The sequence below is a fragment of the Buceros rhinoceros genome, unplaced genomic scaffold (assembly GCF_000710305.1).
Source record: "Buceros rhinoceros silvestris isolate BGI_N320 unplaced genomic scaffold, ASM71030v1 scaffold1481, whole genome shotgun sequence".
Lineage (NCBI taxonomy): Eukaryota > Metazoa > Chordata > Aves > Bucerotiformes > Bucerotidae > Buceros > Buceros rhinoceros.
The window spans coordinates 5,753-20,728 of NW_010392284.1; the positions used below are offsets into that span (position 1 = coordinate 5,753).

The following is a 14,976-nucleotide window of genomic DNA, read 5'->3' on the forward strand; positions in this document are numbered from 1 at the left end:
AGTCAGCAGCCTCTGCGGTACCTTCGCACATGTGCCACACGGGAACGATGGGACACGTTTGCTCACCTTCTTTAAACGCTTTGTAACTCATCCTGTGCTGCTAAACCAAATCTGTTTTGGTTCCGAACTTGGGAGCATCATCAGTGATTTACAGCTGGTAACAACTGTACCATATAAGGGGACACCAAACCACAGTCTGTAAATTATATGCGTATCTGTGCTGCCAGCCGGTGAATAATTTTCCATGAGTTATCTGATGTTCTATACAGATTTAAGAAAAAAAATGAAAGAAAAAAGGATTGAATGTGGAGGAGGAGTTAATGTAATCTGTGTGAGGACCATTAGGATCATCTGGCTTAATTTGGGAACGTGTTTTTGAAACTAACTGATGCGTGCGAGAGCGTATTTCTGCATACGTATGAGGAATTTAGACTCGAAAACAAATCTTAACTAATCTCAGAATTAAACTGCAGCGTCTTTTGGTCTGTATTATTTGTGTCTGTATTATTCTTTTTAAAATTGTCCCCGGGTAGGAAAAGCAACAATCTCCTCTGGAAAGATAATTCATTAACCAGTTGATTTTGAAATTTAGCTATGCAAACTGTTGAAAATTAACAACTCTCCCCGTCTGAGGTTTTTATTCTGGTGTAACAACATCTGTGTGACCTTGTGTTTCCACTTAACAAGCTGCCTGCAGTATGATTATACATCTTAAAAAGCGGTGATGGAGGCTGTGTGTGTTTATCGACCTTTAGAAACATCATGTCTCTAAATGGAATCTCTGAATTCTCTGTATTCCTGTAAATCACCAGTCTGTTTTGTGGCACCTGTAAGCTGTTTCTTTGCCCAGTATGAGAAGAGTGGGCGCAGCAAAGGTACTGCCAGTCTGAAAAGGTGTCCTGGTATTTCCCTGTAAGTAAATCCCCCTGTTAGGGGGACGTGGGGAATTACTCCTTGCTGGTTAAGAGCACTGCTAGGGAACGGGATTCTGAGGCAGTTTGCACGAGTCAGCATGATGACAAGTGTGTGGTTCAGACAGGTTTTTGTAAAGCAGGAACTTCAGGAAGGTCTTTCTTTCCCACTTACAAATATTAGGTCTTAATTTTATATCCTTGAAAATGTCTGTCTCCATCCTTCTGTCTGGCACATCTCTGAATTCCGCTGTCTCCCTGCAAGCTGGTGAATGTGCAGAATTATGAACGTATGCAGACTAAGGGCTTCCTTTTCCTAAAACAGTTGGTGTACTTCATTCTGCTGTGCTTCCTGGTCTGTGGATTGGAAGAGTCTCCTCAGTAGTAGAAGTCAAAGTCATTTTGTAGTCGTGTGGTGGTACTTTTCCCAGCTAGCTCTTTCAACTTGTTTTCACTGTGGTATTTTCCTCTTCCACATGAAACTCGAGCTGGTTTGTATTCTGTCGTTGTGCCTCCCCACTGTCATTTCATACGTCCTCACTCCTCGCTCTGCCCTTTCTCTGCGCTTTCCTGTAGTTCCTCCTTTTGTTTGCTCTTTTTACAGGGCTCTTAAAGGAGTTCATAGTTACCTTCAGATCATCTAACTTAAGAATTCCTGCTTTTTGCTTTATGTAGACAAAAGTTCCTGGGAAAAAGACTTGACCTATTTTCACATGGTTTGCATTTTATTTGTTATTTATATATTGCCATAAAATAATGAGGGCCTGCAGTATCTGATTTTTGCACCCAAATGAGTGATTTTTCCATTTGTATTAATTACGGACTTTTGCTGTTGCAGGAAGTCGGTGAACCATTCAAAGAGGAGAAGGCCGTTGCTAAATACTTACGTTTCAACTGCCCAACAAAATCCACCAACATGATGGGCCACCGAGTTGATTATTTTATTGGTAGGGCTACTTTTAACCTGAGAATGAAACTTTCTTCTAACATTGCACTCGGGGGGTGGGGAAGGCTGTTATATTTTTATTATTCTTTATCTAATAGGACTGATCTTACAGTTTGGTTTTGAAAATTTATCTAGGTGTTAGATAGCCATAAAATTCATCTTATCAGCCTGAAGTAAACACAATAAACCTTTTGCTCTCTGATTTCAAGGTGTATAGCTGTCACGAGTGATTTATTTGAGAATAGCAGCTAGCCTTACTGCAAAGATTGAGAGGATGTGGGACATCACCAGAACTGGTTGGTGTGGGTCAAGGAATGTAGACTAAATGTTAAAAAAGTGTCATTAATTTTAATGGATTTTTATTTTTGTTTTTTCCCTCTAGCCTCAAAAGCTGTGGATTGCCTCCTGGATTCTAAATGGGCAAAGGCAAAGAAAGGAGAAGAGGCTTTATTTACAACCCGGGAGTCTGTAGTTGATTACTGCAACAGGTATGACCTACCCTAATTCATCAGTTTTATTAATGAGTATAGTTGTCATTTTTAGGTATTTAGGAACCAATTTTATAGTTATTTTCAGTTAGTAGGGTCAGAGCTCTCAAATCTCCCCTTCCCAGTGCCAAGGTCTACCATCCTGGCGGGAGCTGGACGTGGAGGTTCAGTTCATGCCTCTCAAGTGGTAGGTACATCTCTGCTGCTTAATGTTTAGACGATTGGCATGTGCTGACTCTACCCGATTGGGGCAGACGCAGAGGGTTTGAGGGGATTGCCTGCACTAGGAGAGCTCTGCAAAAACAGCTTAGAAATTAAAAATATGGCTAATATTTAGTCTTTTTCTCAGGCATCTTTAAGATAGCCATGCAACAAGGTGAGATTCTTCCCACAGTTCCAGGGCTGAGGCAGGGCCGATTCTGTGCTTGAACTTTAACCCTTTTACTGATTTCTTCAAGCAAGATTAGAAAAAACACATTGTTTTAATCAAGCAGAAAAATAAGTTTTCCCTCCCAGAGCCTTTGGACTGAGTTAGGAGTCTGTGTGGTTGTTCTTCTGTTCCTAAAGCACTGGATGAGATGACAGTGGGTTAAATTCTTCAGCTCCAGCAGTTTAAACAATGTCTGGGTAGTGTGCAAAGAATATTGGTTCAACTCTCCATTCTCTGGCACTCATTTTTATCACCAATATCACTTCATGCCCTGGTGATCTATTTGGCATCATACCGTGCAGTTCGGTGTCCCTTGCTCACATCTGTAGTGCTAATAATGCTAAGGCCACCTTTGGTCACTAGTGTTCCTCAGGGGTCTGTACTGGGACCAGTGCTGTTTAATATCTTCATCAATGACATAGACAGCAGGATCAGGTGCACCCTCAGCAGGTTTGCAGGTGACACCAAGCTGGTGGTGAGGTTGACACGCCTGAGGGATGGGATCCATCCAGAGGGGCCTGGACAGGCTTGAGAGGTGGATCCGTGTGAACCTCATGAGGTTCAACAAGGCCAAGTGCGAGGTCCTGCACTCTGGTGAGACCCTGCCCCTGCAGTGCTGAGTCCAGCTCTGGAGTCCTCAGCACAAGAAGGACATAGACCTGTTGGAGAAGGTCCAGAGGAGGTCACAGGAATGACCCGAGAGTGGAACCCCTCTGCTGTGAGAACAGGCTGAGAGAGTTGGCATTGTTCAGCCTGGAGAAGGCTCTGAGGAGACCTTATAGCAGCCTTCCAGTGCTTAAAGGGGGCTGCAGGAAAGATGAGGACAGACTTTTTAGCAGGGCCTGTTGCAACAGGACAAGGGGTGATGGTCTTAGACAAAGAGAGGGTAGATTTAGGATAGATAAGGAAGAATTTTTGCACCAAGGGTGGTGAGACACTGGCCCAGGTTGCCCAAGAGAGGTGGTAGAAGCCCCATCCCTGTAAACATTCCAGGTCGAGTTGGACAGGGCTCTGAGCTACCTGATCTAGTTGAAGATGTCCCAGCTCACTGCAGGAGGGTTGGACTAGATGAGCTTTGAAGGTCCCTTCCAACCCAACCCATTCTATAACACTACTTATTGGTGACAGCCTTAAGACTACCAGGTGCTGCTTCCCAGCACTACACCTGTTGTGAGGTGTGTTTGTAGCTGGCATGAGTGGAACGCTTGTCTATGTACAGCAGTTTCCACAGGGTGATGTTATTCACCGTGCACCACTTATCACGAGAGCTGATAAGCCATATGTCCACTTAGTTATTTTTGCTCTGAAATACACTGACATGAACTTGAAAATAAAAACTGGATGGAGCTGCATTAATGGAAAAGATAATTAAATTGACCTGGTGGCTTCCTCCATCCTACATCTCGTGTATTCATTTATATTTATGCAAAATGCAGTCACGGCAAGGGCTGGTCTTTACCCAGTTTTGAACAGATGAACAGAAAAAGCAAGATGTGAGACACAGGATAATGAGGTCTGGTGTATTCAGCTGGAAATAGAGCAGGTGATGGTGACCTCTGTCTTTCAGCCACGCTCTCCATGATGTATTAGATAGATAATCTAGACTGGTGTCTAATAATTGGGTGGGTTGTCAATACTGCTATCCCAAACACACTTAAATGTATCATTTAACTTGTTTCATTTTAAGACTCCTGAAAAAACAGTTCTTTCATCGAGCATTGAAAGTGATGAAAATGAAACCTGACAAGGATACAAAGAAAGACAAGGAAAAAGGAAAGGCTGAGAGTGGGAAAGAGGAGGAGAAAAAGAGCAAGAAGGAAAGTGGCAAAGATGAAAAAACGAAGAAGGAGAAAGAAAAGAAAAAGGATGGTGAAAAAGAGGAGTGTAAGAAGGTAAGTACTGGCTGTCAGAGGAGAGAGAAACCTGCAGCAGAGAGTTCATGGAATGATTAAGATGACAATGGCATGAAAAGATGGTTGATGGTTCTAAAACGTGATGTACCTTTTATTGCAAAGAGGCTTCAGCTGTGCCTTTGTGTACCTCATCGTCACCTTCTGATGCAGACCGAGATGACCAAACCTGCAGCTGCAGCGGGCAGTGTTACTTTGTGCAAGTGTTTGTTAGCACAGAGTGACACGTGGGCGTGGGATTTCGGTCTGCCACAGCGCAGCTGCCCGGGGGAACAGAAACAGTTTGGGAATAAGAACATTTGGAATGTCATATTTGGTGCTTGTCAGTATCTGGGGAACAGTGGGCCAGCTTGGGGTATGACCCGCCAGTGCCAGTCTGCCTAAGCCTAGATGTCAGACTTTGGTTTCAAGTACAAACTGTTATTACTGTACAAGTTTCCATGTGTCTTTTCATGTTTTCATTCCTGATTTATTTTATTAGCAGAACAGAATTCCTAAATTGCAGTGTTAGGAATCTGCAGGAGAAACTTGGTGAGGGGATGTTGTTTCTTTCTGCTATATGCAGGGATATGAATACAGTGAGTTAGCAGCAGAGTGCTCTGAAGTTAATCTCAGTTGGTTTAAAGCGGGCCGGTGACCAAACACCATGCAGACGCTCACTCACCCTCCTCTGTCCCAGGGAATGGGAAGAGAATTAGAGGAGTAGAGGTGAGGAGACTCATAGGTTGAGATAAAAACAATTTAGTAATTGAAATAAAATTATGATTATAGTAGTAATAATAGAATAGACAGATGAGTGATGCACAACACAATTGCTCACCTCCTGCTGACTGAGGCCCAGCCTGTTGCCAGCTGGTGATTCCAGAGGAGAGAATCCCGAAATTACAGTCCTGGAAGAGAGAGAAAAATCAGTTCTATCCCAGCCAAAACCAGGACAAGTCCCATTCAGACCCTCCTCAGTGAAGTAACGGCCCATTTATGACAGGTGTAGTCTGAGTGTTCCAAGTTCTAGGTCTCGGAACAAAGCTACGTGGCTAATAAAAGAATTATAGACAAAATAATCTTACTTCTAAACATAGGAGCCAGTATAAGATTTCCTAACTCTTGAGGTACTTTAAAATGCTGATGATGGAAGTTATGAACTGCTCCAATTCCCTGTCCTCTGGAGTACTACATTAAATATAATGTTAATTTTTAAACTAATCATTAATTATTCAACTGGTGTTTTAGTGGATTATATAAGTCACTGGGTAGTAACTTGAACTACACCACAGGACAAAAATTAGGAAGTTAATTTCAAGCAAAGAAATAAACAAAGATACATAAACAGGAGACAGAGAAGAGGAAGCACAAGATCCAAAAGCAACTGAGGACAGGGAATAAAATAGGCAGAAACTGATTCTGAGAGGATGTTCATGACAGCACCAAGGTACCAAGTGATTCCAGTAAAGTCAGTGATGATGAAGTGGTCTTCCTTGTTCTTTGTGCAGACTTGGATAATATCAGTGGGGCTTTGCTAGGTGTTTGAAGAGCTAATGCAATCCTCGAGGGCTGGGCCTTAGACACTACCTAAAAATAAAAAGTCTCTTTCCTTCCAATTTTCTTTATTTTTGAGGTACTTGGTAATAAATGAGAACAGGAGGAAATAAAACATCTTTACTTCAGATCACGTTCATACTTCTTTATTTTAAGTTTGTGGAAAGTTCTCAGACTCAATATATTAAAATACTGGAAATTAAAACCTCTTAAATTTTTTACATATTTTTAATATAGATATGATTTGTGTTTGTCCTCAGGATGATACCCCAGGAACACCCAAGAAAAAGGAAACTAAGAGGAAATTTAAACTTGAGCCACATGATGACCAAGTTTTCTTGGATGGAAATGAGGTAGGATCTGTGGGTACTTTCTAAGCTCCACTGTCAGTGTGCCACTGTCAGGTAACAGGTTAATTTACTGGATTTCTGCAAATTCTTTTCTTCACATGTTGAAAGAAAAACTAATGGCAATGGGATGGCTGATCTTGCAACATCAGGTTTTTAGATATTTGCAAGGAAGTTTGAGGGAGATAAATGTAGGACAGTAAGTTAAAAACTCGCAAAGAAAACTGAGTTACCAGCGGTGTATGTTTCAGCGGCCGTGAGGTGCAATGTGTCCTTGAGGTGTTATGGGGTGGTGGAGCTGTTCTGCAGCCTCCATGATCCAGGGCTCTGAAGACTAGTCTGGGTAAAGCCCCCAGTAACCTGGGCTGGCCTCACAGCTTGACCCTGCTTTGGACAGGAGGGTGGATAGAGACTCCTGTGGTGGCTGTTGTGCTGAAATATTTCTAAACAAAACACTGGCCTTTTAGGACATGATTTTCAATCACAGGCAGACAAATAAAATATCTGCTACCTAGAGGCTTGCCTGGCTTTGCGATCTGAGCAGGTAGGTGACACTGAGGCGTTCCTGAATCCTTGTCCTGGCTTCACTGCCAAAATTGTGGTCTTAAATACTTCCCTGTACTTTGCTTGCCTGGAAAACAAAGAATTCCGTTCTTTAACAGCTCTGTAATGCACAGAGTCATATTTGTGCTTTTAAGGTTTGAGGTGAGTCTTTACTTAAGCAAAATGACACTGTGCTGATGCTGTGTGTCACCGCACTGGAATCTCCCCTCAGATTCCTGTATGTCTTCCGTTATAAAACACACGTGGCAATGACCTCGGTCAGTAAATCACTTGTGCGGAAAATGTGGTTCTGTTCCATATCTTTATTTCACCCTTCTCAGTCAGTCCTTTCACCACCTGCCTTGCACTGCTTCATCCCACCTGTACAGAATGACATCCATCTCTGATCCTCCCTGTTGTTTGTACACGAGGAACCAGGACAGCATGTGGCACTCAGGGTCTGGAGAGTAATGCTATTTACTTCTTAGCATTGTTTACTTTTTTGTGGATTAATGAGCTGACGTTTTGTAAGAACTGCGACTCACAAGAGCTTTTTTTAAGCAGTAGCTAATTTAGCACAAATCCTTGTGTATTTACGTTGGAGCCGGTTTTATCCTTTTCTTCATTATTTCGCACCTATGAACACTGAATAGCCCACACTACCTTACTGCCCAGTCACCAGCCATGACCTCCAGGTCATTTGGGCTCATGGAACAGTTGACTGGCAGCAGAGCTCCACCTGCGAACAGTCGATTTTCGCATCCTGGGAGAAGCAGAGTGTTAAATACTTGTTGCATCCTGCTGGCAAACTGTGTGACTGCTTTGGGGTGTCCTGTCGACACGTCTGCTGGGAGGGTTGCTGCTTTCTCGTAATCAGCAGCTTCTTTTCCCATTTAATAGCCAAGATTCAAACTGTCTGGTGAGGAAAAAAAGAAAATCCTGTTTTTTCTAGTCCAGAACTTCCTGCACTTTACCAAGAAGTTATTTTAATAAGGCTGAGCAAATCTTGGTTCAAACGGATCCAGAGTTCTCGTGGAAATGTTTGGTCTGAGCGTAGTAACTGCGGACGTTTAGATCACAGCACGGTGCAGCACGGAGGCTACAGTCCAGCTTCTCTGAGGCTGTCACGTGGGATGTCAGCTGGGCTGAGCCTTCCAGCTAGCTGCTTGTTCCCCGTGTTCAGGCTGTTTTTTTTTCTCCCAAGGGAATCTCTTCCAAGCTAGGAGTGTTTTTAATTTCCACTTGGTGGATCTGAGAAGTTTTTTTGTAGAAAAGTTTTTTTGCCTTCATGGTGAACACGGTTGAATAAAGGTGAAAACAAACCTCGATTCAGAGATACTTCTGAATCTTTCATTTCCCCATTGGTTTTACTGTCTGGTTGTTTTCCCCAGGTTTTTACATCCCCTCTAACTTACAATTTCTTTCATGAAGTAATTGAGAGATCCAGTCTGAGATTTCTCCTTCCCCTGCCAGCTGGAAGCCTCCGGTACAGCCAGCACCCTGCCCAGCTCTGCATCGTGTCCTGCTCCAGCAGTGCAGTGTCCAGGCCCCCTGCCACGAGGCTCAGATCACCGTCAGCAGCAGCGGAGCGGGCACGCAGTGTGCAGCCCTCTGCCTCACTGGCTCCTTTGGCACCTCTTCCACGGGCAGAAACCCGTTTCGAGACCAGTTCAAAGCACAGCCCTGCCTACAGTACGCAGCCCCATGTCCCGATGTGGCACTGGCCGCAGGGCCCTTTGTTCAGCACCAAGTGTTACGGCGTCACCATATGCCTGCGCATGAGGGAATAAATGAAGTAGTTTATCAGAGAGCTTGTTTTCCAAGTGTCACGCGGGTATTTCTGTTGTAGGTGTATGTGTGGATCTATGACCCTGTTCACTTTAAAACCTTTGCCATGGGACTTGTACTAGGTAAGTAAAGGCAGGTACTGGTGAGTGTGTTGTAAATGTAGGCGTAGGATCAACAGGCCTTGTGAGTCCCAGGGGAGGTTTGACTCCTTCCTGAACATGGCTTTTGCTCTTCAGTTTCAGCACGATTTGATACCAACCATATTATATGAATTTTTAAAAAAAAAAGCTGAAACACACTTGAGCACCAGAACTTGCAGCTGATTTCAAGCTGTTTATTTCTGTTGCTTTAAGCCATGAGTAAGATGCTCAGTCGGCAAATGTGAGTCATATAAAATGTGAAAGATGTTAAAGGCATTGTTTTAAACTATGAATGGTACCTGACCCTGGAACTTGTATTTGTGTAGGATTAGCCCCATCAGCTAGTTGTATTTTTTTTAATCTAAATTAGTATTGATGTTAATGGTCATCAGTGAGCAAACAAAGTGCTGGACCAGCACCCCTGACCCGCACCTTCCAGCTCCCTCCCCTTGAGAGAGCCACCTTTCCTGAGAACCCATGTCATCCCTTGGGGCCATGTTCATGGCTCTGACCAGTCCATGGGGACAGTGATCTCCACCCAGCTCCCTCCACCTGGTAGCTCATGCCCTCTCCTCGGAGATGCTTATTTAGCTCTGTGGACTAACCACAGCAGCTTTGAGTTGCTGCCCACTCTGCAACAGGAGCAGTGAGTCTGGACAAGGTGTCAGTCAAGGTCTGAACTGCATCAGTAACTCATACCGTGCTGAGCCAAAACCTTGAATAAGTACCAAGCCTAGAACCTTTATCCACATACATACCAAGAAAACCCAATCACTCTTCTCATGCCTTTCTCCTTACCTTTCTCTCTAGTGATTGCTGTCATAGCTGCAACTCTGTTTCCACTCTGGCCAGCAGAGATGCGTGTTGGTGTGTATTACCTCAGCGTAGGCGCAGGCTGTTTTGTCGCCAGTATTCTCCTTCTTGCCGTTGGTAAGTGTCGGTCATCTCCACTTCCATCAGCAGGTGGGACTCTCTCACTTGCCAGTTGTCAGCCATAGCCAGACCGGCTCCGTGCAGGCATTTCCCTCCTGGCCACCGGGTGTCAGAGTTGTGCCACAGAAAGAAAGGAAGAGCGCAAAGCTCGTGTCACCTGCTGTATTTCCTGCGGAGAGGAGACTTGTTGACTGCCTGTGTTTAAGAAAATAAAGGGTGGGGCAAACAAGCCAAGAGCTGTACTTCAGAACAGGTTCAGTGGTGAGAACAGTGTCACCAGGGTTTTAAAGCTTTCTTTGGCTCGTGCTTCTGTAGCAGAGGGGATTAAGAGCTAAACCAGAGATACGTGGCTCATGGGGTGGGGGAGACGTGGTAAGAACAAACTGTACCACGATGACAAAGCTCGTGTCACCCGCTGTATTTCCTGCAGAGAGGAGACTTGTTGACTGCCTGTGTTTAAGAAAATAAAGGGTGGGGCAAACAAGCCAAGAGCTGTACTTCAGAACAGGTTCAGTGGTGAGAACAGTGTCACCAGGGTTTTAAAGCTTTCTTTGGCTCGTGCTTCTGTAGCAGAGGGGATTAAGAGCTAAACCAGAGATACGTGGTTCATGGGGTGGGGGAGACGTGGTAAGAACAAACTGTACCACGATGCTATTGCAGAGCAAGAGATTTTCCCCCATGGTCACCCCTGTCGCTGGCTTGGGGTGGGTGGTAGTAGTGGATATCTCTTACACCACAGTTGTACAGTGTGGATATTCACAGTAAACCCCAAAATTTCCCTTTCTTACATAGCTCGCTGCATCCTCTTCCTTATCATCTGGCTCATCACTGGAGGAAGGCATCACTTCTGGTTCCTGCCGAACCTGACAGCAGATGTGGGGTTCATTGACTCCTTCCGGCCCCTGTACACACACGAGTACAAAGGACCAAAAGCAGACTTAAAGAAAGAGGAAAAATCAGAATCCAAAAAGCAGCAAAAATACGACAGCGAGGAGAAATCAGATAGTGAGAAGAAGGAAGAAGATGATGGGAAAACAGAAGGAACAAGGAACTCGGGAACAGACGGCTCGGGAGGAGAGCGGCATTCAGACACTGACAGTGACAGGCGCGAAGATGACCGGTCCCAGCACAGTAGTGGAAATGGAAACGACTTTGAAATGATCACAAAAGAGGAACTGGAACAGCAAACAGATGAAGGGGATTGTGAAGAGGAAGAGGAGGAAGATACCGAAAGTAGGCCTTCACATGAGAAATCATAACTCAGTGTGGTTTTGGGACTAAGTATGTGCAAATGGTTGGATTTTCTTTGTTGGCTGATCACCAAAACATAAACCATACAGTAGCATCCTTGTTTGCTGAAATACATGTTACCAAACAGTTTTATATCTAGTTCCTTCATTTTTTTAACCATTAACTTGATTACTTGGTACTGTGTTAATCATTAATATCCATTGACAGAAGTTTTATCAATCTGACAAGTTTTCTATTGATTGATAGGTTGCCCAGATCGTCCTCAAACACTGAAAAACGTAGTTTTCTGGTACTTGCGTAACTGGTCAATGAGTTTAGCTTCTCAAACGTGCTTTTGTAAAACAGTTAAAAGTTGAATGACCAAATCTCGGACTATTCCTAGTTATACTTATTTGATAGCTAGTTAGGTAAGGCCCCTCTTAGCCCACAGCTTTCTTGATATTCTTCTTGATTACGTTTTCAGAAGATTGTGAAAACTTTCCTAAGAAAACTAGTTTTAGCAGAGGTATTTTGCCGAAAATCTACAAGCTGGTAGTGCTGCATTTGGCTGCAGTGTCCTCTGTTTCTCCAGACCATGTGCCAGCAACTGAGGAAATCCAAACTGGTTTTGTACATGTGGTTCAGAGAGAGATGTCATCTCCAGCAGGGGAAGGGAGAAGCAGCATGGTTTGGAAATTACGGCTGGTTTCCTTCTCCTGCTCCATCATAATTAAAAAAACAAAATGTATTCTGTACATAATTTACAAATAAAGCAAACCATTTACTTTAACTGCTACTTATTATTTAGAGATTTGATCCAGCATTCAGTTTGTATTATTAAAGCCATTTTGTGGTGTATCTATCGGAGAAATACCAGTCAAGAGGACCTCACAGAATATTTGTGTATGATTGGTAGCTGTTCCACAAGAGCTTTAGTTTTGTGCCAACATTCCATGTATTTGAGTATGAGTAAATCGATCTTTATTAAATGAAAGCAAACAACCCAGCTGTATGTATGCCTTAATGTTAACCCTGTCTCCGGGCTGGAACTGGAATACTTGGTAAACTGAAGAGGCAGGAGAATATTCATCTGTTCAGAAATACTGGTAACTCAGAGCTAATAATGAAGTGACCATTAATAATTTGTTTACAAATCTCTTGGAGTAGTTTGTGCCATTTCTCTTCTGCATCTCTTTCTGCTGGACATTTGGAGTTATATGGTATGTTTTGGTTAACTAAGCACTGGAGAAGTAAAGACTTGGCATCATTCCTCTAGGTGACGGTAACTATAGCTGTGATTGACCCCTGAACCCATTTGTGAAGATAAGGGTAAGCCTGACATTTGAATAACTGACTTTGAAAGCTTTTTATCCTGTCCTAAATCGCTTCCATTTCCTTCCAGCATCAGCGTTTTGGATGAAGACACTATTTTTTCAGACTGCAAATATATCCATCCTGTGTTGATAAACAGTTCCTGGATACGGTGTATTTGCTGCTTTCATCTCCTGAATATTTACTCCATAAGGCAACAGATAAATTTGATCACTTTTTTATTAATATAGCAAAAAATTAAAGGACCCATTACCTAAACAGATTGACTCCTGGACACTTGATGTAATCACTGGTTAATATAGCTAACGAAGCCTCCAGGACCTCCCTCAGGCGTGTGTTAAATGGCGAAGAAGCATCGTGACCAGCAGCTGCCTTTCCAGGCACTGGGGCACCTGGTTTAAGGTACTCCTTAACACTTCACTGATGCAGAGGCTGGTTTCCTTGATGCCTCCGTTCCCTATCATCGTGTCTGGTATTGAGGACAGAGCTGCTGTTCTTTCTCTGAGGATCTTCAAATGCCAGAGCTGTAGAAGCTGAAGAGCTGCTACTACAGCTTGCTTGGTAACTCTTGCTTTTTACCACGCACATGCAGTTACCAAAATCTTCCCTCCTCGCAGTTTGTTAGGTTAAATTCCTGCAGATCCCAATGGGAGCTAAAACAGGGGCAGCTGACCTTCTGCAGATGTATCTTCAGGAGCCATTTACAAATGGGCACTTGGCAGGGCACGTGCACAAGGCTAGCAGTGGAACGCAGCAGGCAGCAGAGCCACTGCCAGTGTTCAAAGAAATTAATGCAGTTGACTGCAATTATATTTTGAGTATGTTTCCTCCTAAATGAAATAACATCTTGAGGGCCTTGCTGAGAAAATTAATGGTCAGGTAATTAGTAATGGTATCAGTGGATGTGTGTGGTAGGCCAGCACAACCCCCCTGTGGCCTGGGGACAAGTGCCTGGGTCTCGGAATTAACCATCACTAATGTGTCACTCTAATAGAGTTGCAGGCTTGCGCCGCCCTAGAAATAGAATTCACCTTAAACTTGATCTGCTATGAACAGCTCTGAACCTTCTGAAGAAGTAGTGGGAAGAAACGTCATCTTGGAGCTGTTCAGGGGTTAAGGAAAGGACCCCATGACCCAGTCTAGCATTTTCTACAAATACTCCCCAAATACTTAGAATTATTTTGAAATGGGTTAAGAGAAAAGCAATTACAATGTGCCAGCACAATTGTGAGTGGACTCACAGTATCCTGGGAGACGCTTCTGGTCCAAAGAGACAAAATCACGTGGGTACTTGGCCATGTTTAGTGATTTATCAGGACACTTTCTATCAGGTATTTCAAAGTTCTTGCTGATTTTTAACTTCCAGAGTCTAGGGTGACCTTTGGAAACAAGTATATAAGTGTATATATTTAGTGAAAAATTATTTAAATAACCAGTCTATTAAAATGTCCTTCCTGCAATAAAATTTTATAGTGGTCTTAGTGATATTCCTCCCGCTGTTTTATATACCCAGAATAATTTTCTGATTTTTTTCTTTGCCATAAAATATTATTATCCCTAACTTCTTTTTTAATTAAATAATTACTGGTAAAACACAAATGAGTATTGAATGCAGATCGGTATTAACAGGAATGTTACAGCCAAGTCTGCTCTGCTCTGGTTCAGACGGAACCTCAGCTTGCTTGTGGTGTTCCAGGGGCCTTAAACAAAGGCGGGTCTTTCTCTAGCAATTAAGAAGTTATCAAAACTTTGACAAACTCACATATTTCTTTAACTGTAGAAGTGTTACTGTGCTGGTGGGGATGTTTGTGTGGATAAGCAATTTACTAACAGCAAAGTACCTTTGTAGCAGCGGCTCAGGGGCGGCATTTACTTCAGCAGTGGTATATCCTATAGCAGATTTTTCTGATTTTTTTTTAACACGTTTTATAGGATATACAAATATATATATGTATTTTGCTCATTTGGGCCTGGTTTAGTTTCTGTTTTAAATCCATACCAGATGGAGTTCCCAGAGCATCACACAGTGTGAAGGGCAGATAAAGAAAAATGGAGAATGTCTCAGTTCCTCAGTCTACTCTTAAATTACGCTTTATCCAGGACTCGCCCTCCTTCCGTTAGATCAGGAGAAAGGCTGCCAGAACCATCTGCCTTATGTAAACATTAAATATAGGTGATATAAGCAGTAAATGTAGAAATGTGGAAAATATACCTGCCTGGCTTAGCCCCTTACTTGCCTTCCCGCAGCCACCTGCCCGTCTCTCTGTGGCACCGAGTCTCGCAGGGCTGCTCTCAGGCTCCTCTGAGAATATAATTCTTGTCTAATGAGTCACAATGACAGCAAAGTAAGAGCCAAACTTCACAGCTAGCAGCAGAGAAACATCCTCCTCCAGCTGCGGTTGTTTTAGTGGCAGCAGTTGGGAGTCCCTGCCGGAATCAATC

General features: G+C 43.3%; 1 protein-coding gene across 1 annotated transcript in view; it reads left to right on the forward strand.

Moving 5' to 3' along the window:
• The window catches only part of SEC62 (SEC62 homolog (S. cerevisiae)), a 14,799-nt gene extending 2,442 nt beyond the window's left edge, over positions 1-12,357 (forward strand). The window contains 7 exon segments of the mRNA XM_010144321.1: positions 1,747-1,858; positions 2,240-2,345; positions 4,463-4,667; positions 6,482-6,574; positions 8,961-9,021; positions 9,850-9,969; positions 10,765-12,357. Of these exon segments, the coding sequence (XP_010142623.1) occupies positions 1,747-1,858; positions 2,240-2,345; positions 4,463-4,667; positions 6,482-6,574; positions 8,961-9,021; positions 9,850-9,969; positions 10,765-11,231 (1,164 nt within the window). The 3' untranslated portion in view covers positions 11,232-12,357.
• Positions 12,358-14,976: the final 2,619 nt, after the last annotated feature.